The sequence below is a fragment of the Suricata suricatta genome, chromosome 17 (genome assembly GCF_006229205.1).
Source record: "Suricata suricatta isolate VVHF042 chromosome 17, meerkat_22Aug2017_6uvM2_HiC, whole genome shotgun sequence".
In the NCBI taxonomy this organism is placed as follows: domain Eukaryota; kingdom Metazoa; phylum Chordata; class Mammalia; order Carnivora; family Herpestidae; genus Suricata; species Suricata suricatta.
The window spans coordinates 13,861,148-13,883,122 of NC_043716.1; the positions used below are offsets into that span (position 1 = coordinate 13,861,148).

The following is a 21,975-nucleotide window of genomic DNA, read 5'->3' on the forward strand; positions in this document are numbered from 1 at the left end:
CTTGAGGGTAACTAACCTTAAGGATTCTTTTCTTCCCTTGAATAGGCTGTCCTTAAAATGTTGGGCACTAAGATTTCTGGGGCACTGACACCTTCCCCAACCAGAGACCTAATACAGTAGTTTTCAAACTTTATGATGTACTTCTGATTCAGTAGTCTGGAGTGAGACCCAGGAATCAGAATTAAAAAACAAATTTTTTTAACATTTATTTATTTTTAAGAGACAGACAGAGACAGATCATGAGCAGGGGAGGGGCAGAGAGAGGGACACACAGAATCTGAAGCAGGCTCCAGGTTCTGAGCTGTCAGCACAGAGCCTGACGCGGGGCTCAAACCCATGAACTGTGAGATAATGACCTGACCCAAAGCCAGACGCCCAACCGACTGAGCCACCCAGGTGCCCCAGGAATTGGAATTTTTAACAAGCACCCCAGTTCATTCTGATGCAGGTAATCTGGAGGCCACATCTTGATATAATGCTCTGTAACAGCTCAATTCCCAAATTTCCCCAGAATCCCAACCCAAGCCCTCTTGGGCTTTGGGGAATCTGGGACCGAATTAGCCACTCCCTTTTGTCAACCTCAATATTGAGTTTCCTGGTGTTCATGGCTTGGATAGTCGAGGAGGGAAGGTGCTGCGGGCCTGGTAGTCAGCCCATGCTGAGTGAGGCTAGTTTTTGCTAATCTGGCAGGGAGAAAAGTGAAGGAAGCCTACATTTAGTGCACCAACCATGGGCCAGCGGGCCAGGTACTGTACTAGGTGTTTTCAAACATAATCCTTTTGGGGCACCTGGGTGGCTAGTAGTTAAGCATCTGATTTCAGCTCAGGTCATGATCTCACCATTCATGAGTTCAAGGCCCTCATTGGGCTCTCTGCTGTCAGCACAGAGCCTGGTTCAGATCCTCTGTCCCCTCTCCCTCTGCTCCTCCCTGCTCATGTGCTCTCGTGCGCGTGCTCTCTCTCTCTTTCTCAAAAATAAAACATTTTTAAAATTTTTAACAAAAAAAATTAATCCCTTTTTAATCCCTACAACAAACTATCAATTTATTATTCACTCTATTTTGTAGATGAGGTAGTTGAGGTGCAGAGATATTGAGCATCTCCATCAAGTACAGAGCTGGTAAGAGCTGGAATTAGAATCCAAGTTTGTCTAATTCGGTAGTTCTCACCTGGGGGAGATTTGGGCCCCCAGGGGACTTCTTACAATGTCCTGAGAACTCATTGTTGTCATAACTGCAGGGTGGGGGTGTCACTAATTCCATCTAGTGGGCCAGGGATGCTGCTAAAGTATGCGACAAATGACAGCCCCCACAACAAGAAATTATCTAGCCCAAAATGTCAATAGTGCTGAGGCTGAGAAACTCTGGACTCAAAGCCTGTGCTTTTGCCCTATGAAGTGGGCGGGGTGAGGAGATAGAGAGTTAGCGGAACAAAATGGAGATGGGCCTACCCTGAGGGCCTTGGTTAGGAAGGGGATGAGACTTCCCTGGTAAGGATAATAGATAATGGGTGCAGCTGGTGAGATTCCTTTTCTTCCAAGCTTGGCCAAGGCCCTGCTCAGTTTCTCTCAACCTTGCCAAGTCAGTCCTGGGACTTCACACTAAGCTTGTCCTGGAATGACCCAAACTCCCAGCTCAGAGCTGGGGTAAAAATATTTACCTGGTCTTCCTGCAGGACTTCCCAGCCAAAGTCTCTGATTCCTGGGATCAGTGCCTTTCACTTGTAACCTCTGGGAGCCTCCACATTATCACGCCTGCTGTGGAGGGTGAGAGTGTGAACACAACGAGGGCCAGGTGGCATCTAAGTTAGAAGTGGAGTGAATGGCGAAGCCAAGAGAGTCCCCTTAGCTAGTCCCAGTCTGGGAAGGAACAGGGCAACTTGAGTAAGGAGTAGGAGGCAAATGGCCTGGGGAGCAGGGTTCTGGCCCCAGGAAGCGTTCTTTTGGTTTTGGTTTGGTTTGCAGCTTCGCTGGACCTTCCCCAGCACCATTCCTGGAGCACCCACACACCCAGCCAGCCACCATTCTGAGCCTCCCCAATACAGGCCTCCTTGAGGATCTGGGAAGGGGAGTATGAGCTGAGTGTGAACTGACTGTGCAAGACAGGAAATACCTCTCGTTCCAAGCTCAGAACCTCTGAAGAGCAAACCAGCAGATGGGGGGTGGGGGGGGGAGATAGTCTTGGAGTTAAAAAGGAAAGGACATACAAGCAGGTCCCCCATATTTGGGGTTCCATCTCCTTTCTTTCCAGAAGACCCAGGAGGGTTGAGGCGGAGGCAGAGTTGGGGGTGGGGTGGGGATAAGGGGATGGAGGAGGGCAGGCCTGGAGGAGGATGTGGTAACAGCTGATTCGTCCCCTGAGGTCACACTTTCCAGCAATCAGCTGTTACTGGGGTGGAAGGCAGGAAGTTTCCTTAAAGGCACATTGTTCAGAACGCAGGCTTGGAATTCTGGAGTTCCTAGGGACCACAGCAATTACTTGGTGGAGCCTGAATTTGATACCGAGGAACTGTCTCTCAGCCCAGGCTGATCCTTCCGGCTCAATTACTCTCATACCCAATTGGGAGTCTATGAAAAAGTCACGGATCCCTGTCCACACGTTCCTCTTTTTTGGGTGGGTGGGTGGTGGTGATAAATTGCGAAGGGTCCCCGACTTGTCCCTTTAAAAAAGCTGGTCAGTAGCTTTTGCCAAGTCATTGGGTTCCTCTGCGTTTTGCCCATCCCCCGCCCTCCTAGGCGCTGATTGGCCCCTGGGGGAAGGGGCAGCCTCCCCATTGGTCTCTACCTTTGAAATCTCTTCCTAAGTAGGCCCCAGTCAGTGAAAGGCTTCTGGAGGGCGGGACAGAATAGGGGTTTTAGGCGGAGGTTGGGGTTGCTTACCCGTTGACACTCTCGCACGACCCACCCCCTAGTTTCCGACCGCCAGTCTTGCTTCTACCCTCAGGTGAGGACTGTAGTGTGACTCTTTTGTTAGGAAGATGCTGCTTGAGAGGCTCGGTCTCTAAGCGACTGGGACGAGACCTACTCTACAAAAAAAGTCTACTGGCTAGTAAGAGCCCGCCAGGAGAGGAGGACTGGATCTCTCCAGTGAAAGCTGGGACTAGTTGAGGTGGACACTTCTCCTTCCCCCAAAAGCCCTCAAGAGTCTTCATCCAAGGGAAGAGTCTGCTGCAGCAGACTCTGCCCGGGAGGCTGATTTCCACCTTCAGTTCTACCCACTCCTGCTTCGCCTGCTCTACCTTTCCTTAGAGAGCTATCGCCTCATTCGCAGAGGCCAACGAATCCATTTTGGAGAAGTTTAAAACAAGCACGCACGGCCCCAAAAAGGAGGGGGCTGTAGCCCTTTAAGGACTTCGCCAGGATGGATTCGGAGAGGAGTTTAAAAATGCCAACTCACAGAGCGCGCTGGATTCTGGGAACGAGGTGCCAGGCCGAGAACTACATTGACCAGTGTGCACTGCAAACACACACGCCTTTACTTCCTTCTGCTCTTTAGGACTCTCGTTTGACGTAGCGCTCCTCAAAGCAAGCGGCCTTAGGCGTAGGGCTCAGCCACACCCTTTCACCTATTGGCGAGCTCGTGAGTTGGTGGGCGTGGCCTAGTGCAGCTCCTCCGGGCAAAGGGGTGGCCTCCTTGCCAATCAGAGCTAAGACGGCCGGAGAGGCGGGACCTGGGAGAAGTGCTGGCGCCCCTGAGTGGGTGTGGTCACGCTGGCCAGCAGTGGGCGGTGATTGGCCCTGGGCGGTGCAATCGCAGCTTGTGCGTCACGACGCCGCCAGCTGATCGGAGACTGGAGCCGGTGTGTGCTGGGCGCAGGGAAGACACAGCGCCGCCGGCCGCGGAGAACGGACGCACTGATTTGCTCCCCTACCCTCAGCAGCCCCCCCACCCAGCACCAGGTGGGTGTGAGCTGGGGTCCCCGCTGCAAAGGAGGGAAACATGCTAACTGGGTAACGGGGGAAAGTAGGGTCCTGGTGGCCACACCCTGCCCTTCCGGGGGAGGGGAGAGGGGGCGGCGGGGGCAGGGGAGCTTTGGGGCAGAGGGGCCTGAACTGACTGGAGTAGTGTGGCAGGAGGTTTAAAGAAGGAGCCCGGGACAGCAGTAGTGGCGGAAGGTTTTGCAGTCTGTCTAGAAGGGAGACGAGGGGCTGGAGGGCAGGAGGCAGCTAACCTGGGCGCCCCCTGGTCAGAGGATACTAGAACTGGCCTCCGAGCCTGGGGAGGGTTTGGACCCGGCGGGTAGTGGGGAGGTAGTTTTCCTTTACTGGCAGTCAGTGGGTCAGGGCCAATTTGAGCGCCCTGGCAGGGAAGGGGTCTCTGGGCGGGCCGGCCCCTCCTCTCGTTCCCTCCAGGGGATGTTATGTAAGGGGGGAGGGGAGAGGAGTAGGGGGCGGCGGTGCGGGGGCCTTATGCAACCCAAAGGTTAGGGTTTCACCGCGGTTGGTGGGGGAAGCGGGCTGGAGGAGGACCTGGAAACTCTAACCCCCCCTCCCCAGCCTAACTGGCCGTCTTGGGCCCAGAGAAGGTCACCTCTGCACCTCCCCCCAGCATGTCCGGTTGTGGGGCCCCTAGCCCAGGCCTGGCCCTGACCGCCTGGGAAGCCGGCTGGCTGGGTGGGGCGCCTGGGTTAGTCATCACTGGGCTCCCTCTCTCCCCACCTCTCGGCCAACTCTTGGCCCCTCCCAATGGCCTCTCGCTAGGCTATCACCCCCACCTCCCTCCGGCCCTAGTTACAGCCTCCCAACTCATTTGGCCTGTCATCCTGGCTGTCAGACTGGGCTAGGAATTGTCAGGGTGCCAAAAGGTTGATGGAGCAGCTGGTCAGAGGGTCAGTGCCCTGGGCCCACCCCGCCCTGCAGCCAAGGGCACCTGCTTGGCACAGAATCTGAGCAGCCGTTGAGTCCTATGGGCTGAACAGAGCTGGCTCAGACAGAGGAGAGTGAGAAGGAGTTGGACTGGTCACCTGGGGGAAGGAAGATACCACAAAGTTCATGTCTCCCAAGAGGGTTTTGTAATCTGGAAACCTCCCACCTCCACCCTAATCTTTCTTACCCTCTGAGTATAGAAGTGGGAAAGCAAGACCGCCTTGGCCCCTCACACTGCCATAGGCCTTGCCCTTGGACTGAGTGTCAGCACAGGACCGCCCTCCCCAGCTCACAGTCCTCTAGCCTGCCACGCCCCCAGCCCCCTCCCTGGGCCATGCTGCAGGGCCCGGCTTTTCCTGCTGATTCATGCGTTGGAACTGTGTGGGCGGGGCCTGGAACTTGGAACAAAGTTCAGACATGGAGGGGCCGGCAGACAGCCTGGAATTCATACCAGATGTACCCGGAATGCACAAGCGGAATGCCTGGCATTTGAGAGTCTTGGGGAAGCTGCCCATCCACCCTGCCCATACCTCCCTCCCCTCCAGCCTTTGGTCCCCTGTCCTCTCCTCAGAGTCCCTAGAGCCTCTGCTGACCTTCCAAACACTTCCTTACTCCTCCCCAGATGTAGGCCCCCAAAACTCTCCCAGCTGAACTCCTTGGGAACAAGTCAGTTGGTCTGATCACTGAACTCACATTTCTGGACCTAAGGTACAACTTCTTACCTAGTACCTGGGTGACTAGTGGGATGTGTCCAAGGTTCTAAGTCCTGCTCTCTCTGAATGCTGAAGAGGCTGGGCTTTCCATGGATAGACAGGGCAAGCTGGGGTGAGAGCAGGCCTGGGTCTCTACAGCCATCAGTTCTGGAAAGATGTGCAAGGAAGTATGTTTAGAGCTGTCTCTTGCTTCTCACTGAAGTTAGCGGCTCCTGCAGGCCAAAGTCAGAGCTAGGAATCCTTTGTGACAGACTTGAGCATCTGTTGGAACTGGACTTTGATGGCCAGTGGGACAGTGTCCCTGTGACATGGCCCTGCTCAGATCCTTCCCATTTTTCTTCCCTTTCGTTTTAGGAGCCTGTCCCTCCCACATCCTCAACTGGCTGAGCCGCAGTAGTTCTTCAGTGGCAAGCTTTATGTCCTGACCCAGCTAAAGCTGCCAGTTGAAGAACTGTTGCCCTCTGCCACTGGCTTCAAGGAGGAGGAGGAAGAGGAGAAGGAGCTGCTTCCCCCCTCATCTGGAAGGTGACAGAACTGGGGTGGGAAGGTCGGAACAGCGGGAGTGATGATACCTTTCGGTAAAGGGAACCCTGTTCAGTTGGAGACCCTTCCGCCAGATTGGCCCAGCAAGAGAGAACAGTTTTAGATAGAGGCCCTAGTTGGATTGGGGACTAGGTGGCTGTGACTACCCAAGGTTAGTTGGTCTACATTGATGTGACAAGGGGAAGACCATGGGAGCAAAGAAAACTGCCTACACCTTTACTCAGATGTCTTTCCTGACCCTCCTTCCTGTCTCGTTTTAATTTCTACTGTTTCTCCAGGTGAGGTCCAAAGTAAATTTCATCTTCAGGGAAAAGGTCATACCAAAACTCCCATCTGAGTAGTGATCCCCATACTCTTAGCTTTCCCTGTATTTCCTCAGACTGACCTAGACTCTAGATACAGGGATAATCACCTATATGTGAGACCCTGGACCTCTTGTCTCAGCTTCTCCACCTGTGAGATGCAGAATCACACAGATGAGTGTGCAGGAGGGAATCAGAAGCCTACTGTGCAGACTCAGAATCTGGGCTCTCCTCTCCCTGTGGGTGGGAACAAAACAGCTTTTCACATAAGCTGTTGCCCTCCCCCCATCCCTAACCAACACAGCCCCAGGAGCTGGGGGTGGAGGGAGGATTAGAGGGTGGGTGCTAGGGTTAGACCAGTGCTAGGGGGCACAGGAGCTATCTCTGCATTGACTTCCCACCATGCCAAGGTGGCCCCAGGCTTTCTCTGCCGCCCAAACCAGGACTGCAGTCCCTGATGGGGGGACCAACTGCTGTCCTCTGTTTCTTCCCTCACTTTACCTTCCAGGATAATTTGTGCGATTCAGCTCAGGCTTGTGCAGACAGGACATGCTCCTCTCCAGCAACCAAGAGAGATGGGTTGTGGGATGTGACCCTCTTTGGGGCATCAAGCTATGTAAACCTACTACCCCTGGCTCCTGATGCGGTGGAACTCTTGAGGCCAGGCTCTGGTGTGGTTCAACCGTGGCCCAGTAGTTCTGCCTGAAGGTGGCCAAATTCAGGGGCTGCAGAAAGCTGTCGTGTTGTGGGGCACACGATGTATAGGTTGCTGGGTCCTATTCTCCATTTACCAGAGAGATTTAGGGGAGAGTAGATCATTGACCCCATCCTTCTGCAGCCTAGCTGGATGTGTGTGGGACTGCGGTGGAGGGGGTGGATAGACTGAGTCCACTCATAGGCTGCAACAAAGGTTCCTCTGTCCCTGGACATTGCTTCCGTCCTTTCTTCCCCTCTCCGCTTCACTGGCCACAGCGTCTCCCTCCAGCCCTGGGTATGTGGTTCTGCCATCCTCACCCATCATGGAACACAGATGAGGAAGAGCAGCCTGGGAATGCGGAGGCAGGCAGAGGACCAGTGAAGGACGAGGCCCGGAGAGCACAGGGCCTTGTCTGGGCACCCCGCAGAGGGGACCCATAAAGGCCAGGCGCACCCCAGGAGGAGGGAGGACAGCCAGCCTCCATCAAGGACAAGCTCCCAGCCATTGGCTTCATTCACTATTTCTCTCCAGTGTTACTACCTCCCTCTGAGATCTGAGATCTGAGATCTGAGACTGTATTAAAATGTCCTGTTGCTTCATCCTCCTGCTTGCACCTCTCTACCCTATAGTGTTTATATACAGCAGCTTCAAGGAGCAGGAACCAGATGTGAAAGGACATACACAGGAAATTCATAGAAGAAATTCAAATGGATAAAACCATGAAAAACAATGTGTGTTTCGTTAGTAATTAAAGAAAGACAAATATAGCTGAAAGCATTTTTCCCTTCGCAAACTATATTTAAAAAAAAAAAAAGGCCCAGTATTGGCAAAGGAGTACTAAAATAACACTCCCATACCTTGTATGGGGGGGGGGGGCAAATTAGTACAGCCTCCCTGGATGTCATTTTGGTAGTATGTGTTTCCATTGCCTTTGACCTAGTAATTCTACCTTTGGGAATTTATCCTAAGAAAATAATTAAAGATTTAGTTACAAGTGAGCACCCCAGCACTGCAATAGAAAAATTGAGAAGCAACTGGCTGATTGGGAATTCATTTCTTTTTTGCTGTAATGGAAATTTGCAATGGGGGATTGCTTAGGTAAATCATTGTATATCCATCCAGATGGTAGAGTACTGCACAGCCATTGGAAGTCGTGTAGAAGAACATTTGACTGGAAAGAAAAATGCTCTTTGAATATTAAAAAGGTTATAAAAATAGTGTGTATGATGTGATCTCAACTCTTCTTAATATGGGTATATTCTTGTATATATAAAACAGATAAAGACAAAGGACATCACTCTTAAATGTTAATGATAGTCATTATCTTTGGATGGTGGAACAATATCATTGTGATTTTCCTCTTTGGCTTTTCTATTTAAAAATTTTCTACATTGTGTATGGTTCTCATATAATAAATAAAATTTAGAATAATCAGTGTAATTGTTTTAAAAACTTGTAGAGGTGGGTGTGGAGGAATGAAGGGATGCCCCTACCCCTTGGACGTGATGGGGTTTTGGTGAAGAAAAGGGGTTGTGGGAATGCGAAGAACTTTATTCTCCAGGAGTAAGTAGCTGGAACTTACCCTCTCCACCTACGGAAACAGCGCTCTGAATTGCTGGCTTTCAGCCAGCTGAAGAGGTGTGGCGTGGAGTAAGGAAAACTGAAAACCTGTCACTCTTCAGGAGATGGAAGATGGAGGGTGGGGGAGATTTTTATCTTCAGGTTGAAAGGTTCTAGAATCCTATCAGTCTTTGATTTTCTCTTTGATTCTGCCCCAACCTGGCGGTGACCCTGTGTGACCTCTCCTTGCCGCCTCAGATTGGAAGAGAGCATTCTATTCCGCTAAGGTGCACCAAGCCCTGGGGGGACGGGTGCTTTTCAAGACAAGTGCTGAATGGTTTCCTTTCCCCTCCCCTCCTAGTAGCCAGGGTCCCCTGTAGGGGCCCCTAAAGGGGTTGGGGGGAAGGGTCCCCAGCGGGTCGCTTCTCCAAAATGGGAGCTGTTGTTCCCTTTGAAGATATTGTTTAAGGAGACAGGACTGCTGGAATTAATAGGGTTGCTATGATGTGTTAAAGGTCTGGAAACCTTGGAAATCTTGGAAAGAGTGGCTCCAAGGAAGTGAGGTACCCCCACAGCTGGGACGGGGGGGGGGTGATGCGGTGGTGATGTTTAAGCAAATGGGAATGGGTGTGTGCTGATCGCTACCTTCAGCTCGGTAAGAGTGCCAAGGGAGGAATGACCAGCAGGTAGCGAAAGGTTAGTGTAGGGAGAGGAGGTGAAAGACAATGGGGCGGGGCCTCTGGGAGTGTCAGGTGAGATTGGAGACCAATTTCGGGAGCTCCGAGCGGGGGGGACACAGGAATTGGGGAGACCCCTGTCGACATCCTGGAAGTCCCTCCGAGCTCCGTTGCTAGGCTAGGTCCCTGGGAGCCCCCAACCCGCCATCCCCCGCCAGGGCGGGAGGGGATCTATTGCGGTGGCTCCGGGGCGTGGCTCTCCGGCCGCTCCAATCACCGCCTAGCCGGGTGATGGGGGCGTGGTCGAAGCCTAAAAAAGTTAAGCGGATTCCAAAGGCTCGGTGGGCTGAGGAAGACAAGGACCCATTCTGGTCCGAAAGCCAGCTCACAAGCCCCGCAGCTGACATTGGTTGCGTCCCAGCTGAGAACACCGGCGCTTAAGAGACTAAATCGGACCTGCCAGACCATGGTGCCCTGGGGGCTCCTCGTGACTGGCGCCTCCTTCGCCGCGTTCCGGGGGCTGCACTGGACGCTGCAGCTGCTGCCCACGCCGGGATCTGCTGCCCAGGACCGTTGGAAGTGGCGGAACATCTGTGTCTCCCTGGTGCACAGCCTGCTCACAGGGGTCGGGGCGCTGCTCGGGTGAGGGGCTTAGAGGTCCAGGAGGCACCGGGGTAAGGGTGAGTGGTCTAAAGCTGCGATTAGAAGGCCCATACGAGCACCTTCAAGAATGGAAATGGGACTTTACACGACATTTTTCTTTTCTTTTAAGTAGGCTCCACGCCCTTGAAGCAGAACTTTGGAAGTCTGACACTGGGTGGGGGATGTGAATGGGTGGGTGAGCGTGCACCGCGGGAGAATGGGGTCTGAGTCTGCATGATGCTGACCATGGTCCCCCATCTCCCACAGGCTCTCGCTGTACCCTCAGATGGCTGCTGACCCGATTCACGGCCACCCCCTCTGGGCCCTGGTGCTGGTGGCTGTGTCTGTGGGTGAGTGTGCAGGGAAGGCTGGACTGGTTTGGCGGGGAGCAACCTTCCAATGGTAATTCCAGGGCCCCAGGGGTCAAGTGTTTCTGGCAGCTTTCCTGAAGAAACTAAAGACCTGGAAAAAGGAGAGGATGAAGATTCCTCTCCAGGAGATACAACAACTTAGGGAGGCCCTAATGGCCCTCCCCCTCATACCATGCCCCATAGGTTATTTCTTGGCCGATGGAGCTGACATGCTATGGAACCAGACCTTGGGCCAGGCCTGGGAACTTCTCTGTCATCATTTGGTGGTGAGACTTGGGGAAAGGGAGACAGGAAGGGTGGTATGCTCAGGCTGGGGTTCCCAATCTCTCTTCGGGTTTCTGTCCAGTGACTTCCCAGTGTCTCTGACCCGGTTGGTGCTTGATCCTCCCAACCTTGGGCTGGTTTTGTGGGGAGAGGATTGACTGCTAGCCACAGCTGGAGTCTGAGCACTGCCTAGGTAGTTTGGATTCCCTCAGGTGTCCCATCAATTGTAGAAATATTGAGTAGGGAGATTTTCTGAGAAGGGGAAATCTCAGTATAGGGAGTAGGGATGGGGTATGAAAACCCAGGATTGGAAATTGGGAGGGAGTGTACTGTGCAGATGGCTATTACAGAACGGTGATTTTAAGGCTGTACAGGCCCCAGTGTAAGGCTGAGCATAAAGGGCAGGTTTTCAATAGCGTACCACAAAATGGTTGGGAGCCCCCATCTTAGGGACTGATATGTTGGCACACGATGGCCAGCAGTTCACGGAAGTTCCTCTGACTTCTGACCCCTGTTCCCCAGGTAGTGAGCTGCCTCAGCACCGCCATTCTGTCCAGCCACTACGTAGGCCTCTCTATGGTGTCTTTGCTCCTGGAGCTGAACTCCGCCTGCCTACACCTACGAAAATTGCTGCTGCTTTCCCACCAGGCCCCATCCCTGGCCTTCAGCATGACCAGCTGGGCCACCCTGGCCACCCTGGCCCTCTTCCGCCTAGTGCCTCTAGGGTGGATGAGTCTGTGGCTGATCCGGCAGCAACATCAGGTGCCTCTTGCTCTGGTCATCCTCGGTGGAACTGGGCTGGTTACTGTGGGTACCATGAGCGTCATGCTGGGTGTCCGTATTTTGGTCAGTGATGTCCTACGGTCTCGATCCCGCCCACCCATCCCTGGGCACAAGGAACCCAGGGGCCCGAGGAGATGTTATGATGGTGAGCTTGCCACCAGGGACGGTTCCATTCTCAGCCTGAAAGACTAGAGAGAAGCGTCAGTCTCTCTCCTTCCAGTCCTGGGGGAGGCATGGCCAGGACAAGGCAGTGGTGGTCTACGATGCACAGTCCCTCCATGGGGTAAGGACTGAATGGAATTTTCAGTATCTTGGTTTCTTTTCTGGCTAACTCACACCCGTCCCCCATTCCTAGGATCTAAGAAGTCCTGATGTTCATGAGAACGTAGGCTCCTGGGCCCACTGAATCCTAGCATCAGATGACTGCTTCTTCCAGCAGACTAACTCAAAGAGGTACAGCCAGTACTACCAGTAGGAGGTAGCAGGAGGCATGAAGCTAAATTAAACTACCAATGAAATCCTTTGCTTTAGCACAGGAACAGGTAAAGAAAGGTGAGGTCCTATTAGGATCAGAGAGATCTGGCATGGAGGCGGTGGGGTCAGAGTCTGAAGAAAGACCTCAACGGTGACCAAATTCTAGCGATAGGAAGAGGCCACACTGGTGTTATCAGTAGCCAGTAGGGATGGACATAACAGTTGCCAAGAGACAGAAGAACTGGGCCACTACAATCATTGCTGATAGTTCTGGTTCTCAAACCCACACCACTGTGTTTGTATTTAATGTTAGTCTTACTGCCTTTAGAAAAAAAAAATTTGAGAGAGAGAGCAAGGAGGATGGGCATAGGAAGAAAGAGAATCTTTCTTTTAATGTTTATCTATTTGTTTTGAGAGAGTGTGTGTGCATGCACACGTGCAGGTGAGTGGGAGAGGCAGAGGAAGGGAGAGAGAGGATCCCAAGCAAGTTCCACGCTGTCAGCACAGAGCCTGATGTAAGGCTCCATCTCACAAACTGTGAGATCATGACCAGAGCTGAAAGCAAGAGTCTGACGCTGAACTGACTGAGCCACCCAGGTACTGAGAAAGAGAGAGAAACGATCTTAAGCAGGATCCACACTCAGTGTGGAACCCAACTCAGGGCTCAATCTCATGACCCTAGGATCATGACCTGAGCTGAAAATAAGAGTTGGATGTCCAATGCACTGAGCCACCCAGGCGCCCCTGCTTTTTAACTTTTTAAAAAGTCCAGTACCTGCCTTTTAAATTTCCTTAGTGTCTTCTGACCTTTTCAAAGAAAATGCAGATTAAAAAAATTTTTTTTAATGTTTATTTATTTTTGAGAGAGAGAGAGAGAGTATGTGCTCAGGGCAGGGGCAGAATGAGAGGAAAACACAGAATCTAAAGCAGGTGCTGAGTTGTCAGCACAGAGCCCGATACAGGACTCAAACCCACAAACTGAACCGTGAGATCGTAACCTGAGCCAAAGTCAGATGCTTAACCGACTGAGCCACCCGGGTGCCCCTAGGTCTGTCTTCTTAGGAGAGTACTGAAGTCTAGAGCCACGGCAGGGACTCAACACCTGTTCTGGGAGCTGAGTGTAGGGTTCTCCCAGCCCCTGTGTTTCATGGAAGAATGAAGGCAGATGCAGAAGTCCATGAGAGAAGGCTTCCGCTTGACTGCAGAGGGATGAGGACTATCTGACTCTTCTCCAGGATTCCTTTGCAAGCTCTCCCTCTCCTTTCTTCCCTACCACTTCTGCCGCATTTTTGTTTTTTATTGCACAAATTCTCTCTTTTCTTCAGACAGAACATCCAGGTTATGGGAAGTGTAGAGCAGATTAAGATTACTATTCTACAAAATAGTGGACAGAAAGAGATAACCCTTACTCATCCACAGGAAAGATACATGAGCAGAAGCAAGAGGCAGGAGGATTAAAACCAAAAAATTCTGCCCAAAAGCTAAACTATGGGCGCCTGGGTGGCTTAGTCGGTTAAGTGTCCGGCTTCAGCTCAGGTCATGATCTCACAGTTCGTGGGGTTCAAGCCCCCATCAGGCTCTGTTCTGATGATGGTTAGCTTGGAGCCTGGAGCCTGCTTTGGATTCTGTCTCCCTCTCTCTCTGACCCTCCCCTGCTCACGCTGTCTCTGTGTCTCAAAAATAAATAAAAAACATTAAAAAAAAAAAAAGCGCTAAGCTAGAGGAAGACAAAAGGGAAGAGAGAAATGGCCATATATAGATCAAGGGGCAAATAGAAGGATCACCTGTATAGAAGAGACAGAGATGAAGAGAGATGGAGGGCAAGACAGGGAATCTTTGGCGGAAATGTTGAGAAAGGCCGTCCTTGGTTGCTGACAGGACCCAGTCACAGAACTGGTAAAATGCTCATAGACAAAGAGGGCAAGGAAAATCAATATAGAAGCTGACAGAAAGGGACCCCAGGGGTGCAAGGCACAGATGGTCTAGACAGAGAAATAGAGTGAGTGACAAGGAGGAGCACCCTGACTCGGAGAGGTGGAGGCAATAGAAGCCTTTAGAGAGGTTAGCAGAGCGAGAGAAGAGAGAGGTAGAAATAGAGGCTGAGGGGAATTTGTCCGAGTTGCTGAGAGGCAAAACAACAGAAGGTGGAGAGGCACTCGATGGGAAGACCCACTGGCAGAAGAAGAGAGTAGGAAATACGTTGAACTGAAAACAGGCAGAAAGACAAAGGACAAACAGCTACAGTGCAAAACATAGAGACTGCCAGGAGCTGGTAGGCAGAGACTGGTAGGAAGATGAGGAAAAATCAGAGTCAGGGATGTAAATTGAGATAGAAGAATAGGCAAAGGGACTGAGGAGAACCACAGAGAGTGAAAGAAGTCGGGCGGGGGAAGGGGGAGGCAGGCAGATTAAATAAGCACCCAAAGGAAGGGGACACCTGGCTGGCTCAGTCAATAGATCATGTGTGATCGCAGACTTGTGAGTTCCAGGCCCACACCAGGTCTAGGTATTATTAAAAAAAAAAAAATCTAGGGGCGTTTGGGTGGCTCAGTTGGTTAAGCATCTGACTTCAGCTCAGGTCGTGGTCTCAGGGTGTGTGGGTTTGACCCTCACGGGCTCTCTGCTGTCAGCACACAGCCCGCTTTGGATCCTCTGTCTCCTCTCTCTGCTCTTCCCCTGCTTGCACTCTCTTTCTCTCTCCCTCTCTCTCTCTCTCTCAAAAATAAAATTTTTAAAAGATTAAAAAATAAATAAGTAAAATAAAAAACCCAAAAAAATGCCAAAACCAACCAAACAAAAACATCCAAAGGAAAAAAAAAACAAGGAAAAGGAGGGAACAGACGAAGAGAGGAAGAAAGAAAGACTAGAATAGGGGGAAAATGAAGGAGATCATTAAACCACAAAGGGGGTGAGGCACCTGGCCTGCTCAGTTGGAAGAGGATACAATTCTTGATCTCAGGGCCAAGAATTTGTGTTTTTTTTTAATGTTTATTATTTTTGAGAGAGAGAGAGACAGAGCATAAGCAGGGGAGGAGCAGAGATAGACAGAGACACAGAATGCAAAGCAGGCTCCAGGCTCTGAGCTGTCAGCACAGAGCCTGACACGGGGCTCGAACTCATGAATTACAAGATCATGATCTGAGCCAAAGTTGGATAATGCTTAACTGACTGAGCCATCCAGGCGCCCCTCAAGGTTGAGGGTCCGAACCCCATGTTGGGACTAGAGATTACGAAGTTAAAACATCTTTTTTTAAAGTTTATTTATTTATTTAAGTTTATAATATATTTAAAGGAGAAGCAGAGAGAGAGGGAAAGAGAGAATCCTAAGCAGGCTCTGCACTATCAGCGACTCAAACTCATGAACTGAAAGATCATGGCCTAAGCCACAATCAAGAGTTAGACACTTAACTGACTGAGCCGCCCAGGCACCCCCCCAAATTAAAAAATTTTTTAAAAATTTAAAAAACACAAAGGGAAAGAATAACACTTAGAGGCTGAGAAGAAATTGCCACAGTTGTAAGCAAACACAGGCAGACAATAAGAACAGAGATGTCACATGTAATCAGACAAAAGCCAGAGAGGCAAAGGTATAGAAGTTGAGATAGAGAAACAAAGTAGAATTGTGTCAGAGAGGTTGTCCTTAGTAGAAGTAGTATCTTCAAAACTCAATTTTCCATCTTTTTTTTTAACGTTTTAATTTATTTTTGAGAGAGACACACACAGAGCATGAGCGGGGGATGATCAGAGAAAGAGGGAGACACAGAATCAGAAGCAGGCTCCAGGCTCTGAGCTGTCAGCACAGAGCCTGATGCAGGGCTTGAACCTATGAGCTGTGAGATCATGGCCTGAGCTGATGTCGGTCGCTTAACCGACTGAGCCTCCCAGGCACCCCTCAACTGAATGCCTTCACATTGTCTTGAGTTTTCAAAGCAAAAGAAATGTGACAAACCCATGGACGAAATACGTTCCTTAAGTATGTGGAGAGGTCAATATTGATTTGTTCTGAGCCCTGCATGTTTTTTTGTGCCACTGACATAAATTCATGGTTCAAGGGAGTACCTTCCAGATAGTAGTTAATAGTATCCGTAAGAGATGCCAAGACCTTGACCATTATGAAAATACAGCTGTTCCTGCGGGTTAACTAGTAAAACTTGTACAGGAAGGGTAAGATTAGCTACTAGGTAGGTGTAGGACATAAGTAAACACCTGAAGAATTTGGGATAACACAACATTTCATCGTGGCAACCTAGTGAAACTTCAGGAAGGCAAGACTGCATTATGATTATAATTAAGTAGATATCTCATCACAGAGACCAGTTAAGATGGTGTGGACCCGATATAGATGATGGGAATTGGAAAGGCTGGTCAGTTGGGTCCCTAGTAGGAGCAACTTAAAAACGCAGAGGTTGGCAAATGCTGCATTTGGTACAATGAGTTGGGTCACCGTGGCAGTGACCTGTCAGACCTCACCATGGCTCAGTGAAGTGGTCCTCAAGACTGACTCCATGCCTACCAAGCTATCGGCTGATGTATTATTTGTCCTCTGGCACAGAGGAGTGGCTTCCGGGACGGGGAACATTGATATATTCTAGTCTTGAAACACTACCCTGATCATAAATTAATAAATTGCTATATACATAATTGCAGCAGTCTTTTAAGAATGCGGTTTCTTTGCGTCATGTTTTCTTGGTTCCAGTGGTGTCTGATTTATAATGAAATGCTGGATTGTGGAAGCTTTGTCTTGGGAAGGGCTCCTCTTGGACCAACTTTTTGACCTACAAAGCTCTAAAGCACTGGAAGATCCTTTACTATCAAAAAGCAAAGCTGGGGCACCTGGATGGCTCAGTTGGTTAAGTGGCCGACTTTGGCTCAAGTTGTGATCTCATGGTTCATGAGTTTTAGTCCTTCATCGGGCTCCGTACTGACAGCTTGGAGCCCGCTTCAGATTTTCTGTCTCCTGCTCTCTGCCCCTCCCTCGCTCATGCTCTGTCTCTGTCTCTCTTAAATAAATAAATGCTAAAAAAAAAAAAAAAAAAGGCAAGAGAACGGAATCAATTTAGAGTGATTTTTCAATGCCAAGGCTTGAAACCGAAAGAATCTTTTAGCCAAATTAATCTTGAGTTAACAAGAAAATTAATTAGACAGAAATTTCCATAACTGGGTTGTCAAGGCTTTATCGTATATGAAATCTGGATTTGTCAGGCTGAAAATTAAAGTCATCACTGGGCAGGAAATTACATAAGGGAAGTTATACTCTTTTTTTTTTAATGTTTATTTTATTTTTAAGAGAGAGAGAGAGAGAGTGAAACAGAGCACAAGTGGGGGAGGGGCAGAGAGCAGGAGACAGAATGGAAGCCGGTTCCTGGCTCTGAGCTATTAGCATAGAGCCTGATGCCATGAAGTCATGACCTGAGTGGAATTGACCGAGCCACCCAGGCGCTCCAGGGGGATTTATTCTTTAAAGAGTTGCACTTACACTGAAATGTTTGTTTAGAATCACTGGCTTAAAGTCACAGGATCCCAAACTAAACATTTGCTGTACTTACACCCCATGGTCAGTCACCTTTCAAGCTTTCTCCTATCTAACCCCACTCAGCAGAGACTAATCCCATCATTTAGATGAGAAAACAAACTGCAGAGAGGTTGAATAATTTGCTCAGGTTTAACTAGCTAGCTAGTGGCAGGGTCTGGACTCAAACCCATTTTTTTTTCTATGATACCACCTGTGGCCAACATCTGCTATTTTTGCCTGCCTAGCAGTGTAGAGATCTTCCTTAGAAAACCACTCCTTTCTCTCTCCCCTGTCAATGGGCATGTGACCTAGGCCTAGCCAATCAAAACACGATATCCTCTTTCCCTGTGACACACAACCGGAGCTTAAGAGCCTCAGCACCTTGACTTCTGCTCCATCTTTTAGCTAAGGGCGCTAGGTGTGCTAACATTGCTAAGCCAGTAGAGTGTAAGAGAGCGTCCCTGAACATGAAGCCACCGCAGAAAGAGGGGTCAGAGATGGAGATCTCTAACACCATTTGAGTGTCTGGATCAAGCTCTGCCTGAAGCCGGAACTCCTGGACAATTCAGTTACACAAGCCAAAGAACTCCTGATTTGCTTAAGTATGAGTTGAGGGTTTTGTTTTTTGTTTTTTGTGTTTTGTTTTTTCACTTGTAACAGTGGGTCTTTGTTAATACATCACCTTCAAGGCTATCCAGTCTTACTCTTTTGTTTTGCAGGAAATTGAAACCTAGAAAAGTTAAGTGACCTATCCAAGTACACCCAGCCAGTTTGTGGCATGGCCAGACTTAGAATCCAGGTCTCTGAATCCAGGTCTCTGCTTTGGTTCAGGCCTCGTTCTTACACACTACGTTGCCTTTCTCTTTATAGAAAGGCTGAGGACAGGAGAAACATTAAGGTGAAAAGATAGGCAGCTGACAACTGAAGATCTATCAGATCAGATAAATTGTCTCTGAAGTGGTTATTTCTAAGTCAGGATGCTTCAGTTTGAAAGCCGGACTTACATTCACCAAGTATTGATCCTGTGCTTTTCAGGAAACTGCAGGGCAGAGGTCCATTTCAGCTTTCCCCTGCAAATAAGAACACCACTTAATTCCATGGTGTGAGCATATTCTTTCCCCTTCTTGGCACATCTTCTGCAGGAACATTCTGCAGGAACGTGTAGGTTTGAAGTAGGCCCATGGATGTGAAAGGTTATCAGACGCGCCACTGTGGCATAAGGATTATTCTGAGCTGAAGTCAATTGAGAAACAGATATAGGAAAAGTTCTCTGTCCTCATCTCTGCCTAGAGGTGGAGTATAAATTTCCCTTTGTGAAAGTGGGGCAGTGTCCTCATCCTCGCCTCCGCATCTTTTATCAGGAAGAGAGAAATGACTGCTAATCACCAGAGACATTCATATCACAATGGAGGCTGAATAAGATTTAATAAGGTCTGCGTAACAGACCTTAGGAAAATAACCTTTATGATTGCAGAAGCAATTCTCTGAGTGAGCTCTTTCAACCAAGGATGCAGGTCACATGACCTTTAGGAGATGAAAAAACAGGAGTTCATTTGTGCAGTGCATCCTGAGAGTCCCTGCAAAGGGCTCCCTGCCTACCACCACTCAACCCCCCAAAACACTGTGGGGTGGTAACTGACATTCCAGGGAGGGTAAATGATTACTTGGGGTTAAGCTTTGCCCCCTCCCTCTGGCCTGCCCGCCGGCACCCTTGAAAGAACCCATTTGCCTCCTTGAACTTCACTAGTTGGCCTTGCTAACCCTGGGAGCTGAGGCACTGACGCTGTGCGTGCCGCAGATCCCAGGGTGGCGCATGACCGCAGGAGCGCTGAGGGGCCTGAAGAACTGGGGTGCCCCAAAGTCCAGCTGCTCTCTGCTATTGACTTGCTTCCCTCAACAGTGTGTCTAAACATGGTTTTCTTCAAGCTTCTGCCCTTCCTTCCTTAACCCCAGCTCTTCCCAAAATCCAAATGTTTCTGCCCGGACAGCAAGCAAGGGTGGGGAGCTGGGGAGATGCCAGAAATGGGGACAGGGAAACGGGGGTGGGGGGAGCACCACCCAGGAGGGCCGCTACTGCAACACTTCCTTGACATGTATTAAATTTTAGAAATTCGGGTGAACTTTGCATTCTGCTTCAAAGTCTATTCATATCCGTTTTAATATAAAATACCATTTGAAGTTACTTAGGAGTTATAATATGTGACTTTAAAAATTTTTACAAAATGTCAAGTGGAATTGTCGGTTTTACTATCCAGGAAGATGTGCCATCTCTTTTTAGGTTTATTATTTATTTTGGGAAAAAGAGAGAGAGGAAATGAATGAGCAGGGGGAGGGGCAGTGGGAGAGAGAGACGGAGAGACAGAGAGAGAAGAAGAGGGAGAGTCCCAAGCAGGCTCTGTGCTGGCGTGGAGCCTGATATGGGGCTTGAAACCATGAAACATGAGATCACTACCTGAGCCTAAATCAAGAATCAGATGACTAACCCATTGAGCCACTCAGGTGCCCTGAAGATGTGCCATTTTATCTGTGGCTCCAACTATCAATAGCATGTCTCACTTTCCCTTATTTCTCCTTTCAACAAGAATTTATAAAGTATAACATTGCGTAAAGAAGCCAGCTCTCTTACAGGCTATGGGAAGCCTGCAACCAGGATTTTGTTAAAGTGGGAACTTGGGAAAGAAAGAATCATCCAGAGGAGGGAAACCAGAGGTAAGAAATGTAGAAACAGGTCATCCACAGACTGAGACTTGACAAACAGCGCATAGAGGGGATGCGATTGTTGCATTCTGACATCCGAGGGGTGGTCCAGAGCCTAACTCACGATCTTTCTTCCCAGACCTGCATTCTTTCCAGCATTCTCCCCGTCTATGCCTAGCACTGTCATCAACTCACCGTAAAAGTTACGAATTTAAGACTCATCCTCAAGCATGCCACCCCACGTCCCACCCCATACACACATATCTGATTGATCACCCAGTTAGGAATGGATTCCACATCCATTCATCCCTTTCTATCTCTGCTTTTGCTCCCTGGTCAAAGTCACTGCCATCTCTAGCCGGGATGGCATGATGATGGCTTCATAACTATCCTCCATGAAGCAACCAGTGTTAAAGTGCAAATCTGATCATGTCATTCCCCTGCTTGAGACCATCCAGATGCCCCTCCTTCTTTTGAAAATATAGGCATGACTCGGGGTGCCTGGGTGGCTCAGTCAGTTAAGCGTCTGACTTCCCGAGTTCAGGTCATAATCTCATGGTTTGTGAGTGCAAGCCCCATGTCGGCGTCTGTGCTGACAGCTTGGAGCCTGGAGACTGCTTTGGATCTTGTGTCTCCTCTCTCTGCCCCTCCCCCATCTCAAAAATAAATAAACACAAATAAATAAATAAGACAAAGGCACGACTCAGGAGCTGTCCTGTAGTGTTCTGCACAATCTCCCCTGTCTACTCTCTGGAGTCCTGGGACTTTCTGTTTGACTCTTTTTGTCTCACGCTTTGCACAGACAATGGCCAATGCTGGATAGGCTTCCCATTATCCCCTGCTCCTGTCTTTCTGGCACCCCTCCTCCTACTGCAGCCCCTGTATCTTATACACTCTCTTTTCTTTTTTTTTTTCCTTTGTTTTTTTTTTCTTTTTTACATGCTTACTTTTCTGTGTTCATTTCCAACACGTCTTTTTCCAAGGAAATTTCCATGACCCTCCCCCTATAATCAGGTCAAATCTCTCTGTACTTATTACTGGAAGCACTTATTACAAGTTTAATTGAAGAACCAATTATGCACATTTGGGGAAAGCCTCTAACATGAAATATATAGAAAAAGAAAAAAGGAAAACACACAAAAAGCAAAGACTGCAGGGAGAATAAAACTTCAGAAAAGCTCTTATTGTTTTCCTCAGAGAGACAAGAGAATATATTGTAACCATGAAATAAGAACATACTAGGAAGAAAGAAAGAGAATGAATGAATGAAAGAAAGAAAAAGAAAGAAAGAAAAACATTCAGAGAAACCTGAAAAAAGTATTTTAAAATTAAAAATGTGATACTGGAGGGGTGCCTGGGTGGCCCAGTGGGTTGGACTTTGGACTCTTGATCTCAGCTCAGGTCATGATCTTGTGGTTCAGGAATTCGAGCCCCGCATCAGGCTCTCTGCTTTGGATTCTGTGTCTCCCTCTCTCTGCCTCTCTCCTGCTCTCTCTCTCTCTCTCTTTCTCAAAATAAATTAAAAAACTCTTAAAAAATGTGATACTGGAAATGAAAAGTTCATGGAGGAGGTGAGCAAATCTCCCAGAATTAGGACAGAAAAGATAAACCAGTCATGGGACCAATCCAGGAGAGCCAACAACAAAGTAATGGAAAGAGGCACCTGGCTGGCTCAGTTAGTAGAGCCTGTGACTCTTGATCTTAGGGTCATGAATTCGAGCCCCATGTTGGGCATAGAGTTTACTTAAAAAAAATAATAATAAGGGTGCCTGAGTGGCTCAGTCAGGTGAGCATCTAACTTTGGCTCAGGTCATGATCTCACGGTTCATGAATGTGAGCCCTGAATCAGGTGAGCTCGAGCCCACTTTGAGCTCTGC

The 21,975-nt window shown here is 49.3% G+C and overlaps 1 protein-coding gene and 1 long non-coding RNA gene across 2 annotated transcripts; both read left to right on the plus strand.

The window, feature by feature from the left end:
- Nucleotides 1-3,813: 3,813 nt before the first annotated feature.
- Nucleotides 3,814-8,552, plus strand: LOC115282142. The gene is made up of 2 exons (XR_003904525.1): nucleotides 3,814-3,897; nucleotides 5,931-8,552. It is a non-coding gene; the product is annotated as an uncharacterized LOC115282142 (long non-coding RNA).
- Nucleotides 8,553-9,821: 1,269 nt separating this feature from the next.
- TLCD2 (TLC domain containing 2) lies at nucleotides 9,822-11,607 on the plus strand. The gene is made up of 4 exons (XM_029926781.1): nucleotides 9,822-9,997; nucleotides 10,265-10,347; nucleotides 10,552-10,634; nucleotides 11,155-11,607. Exons 1-4 carry the CDS (start codon nucleotides 9,822-9,824, stop codon nucleotides 11,605-11,607), a joined length of 795 nt encoding a protein of 264 aa, XP_029782641.1.
- The last annotated feature ends 10,368 nt before the right edge of the window (nucleotides 11,608-21,975 follow it).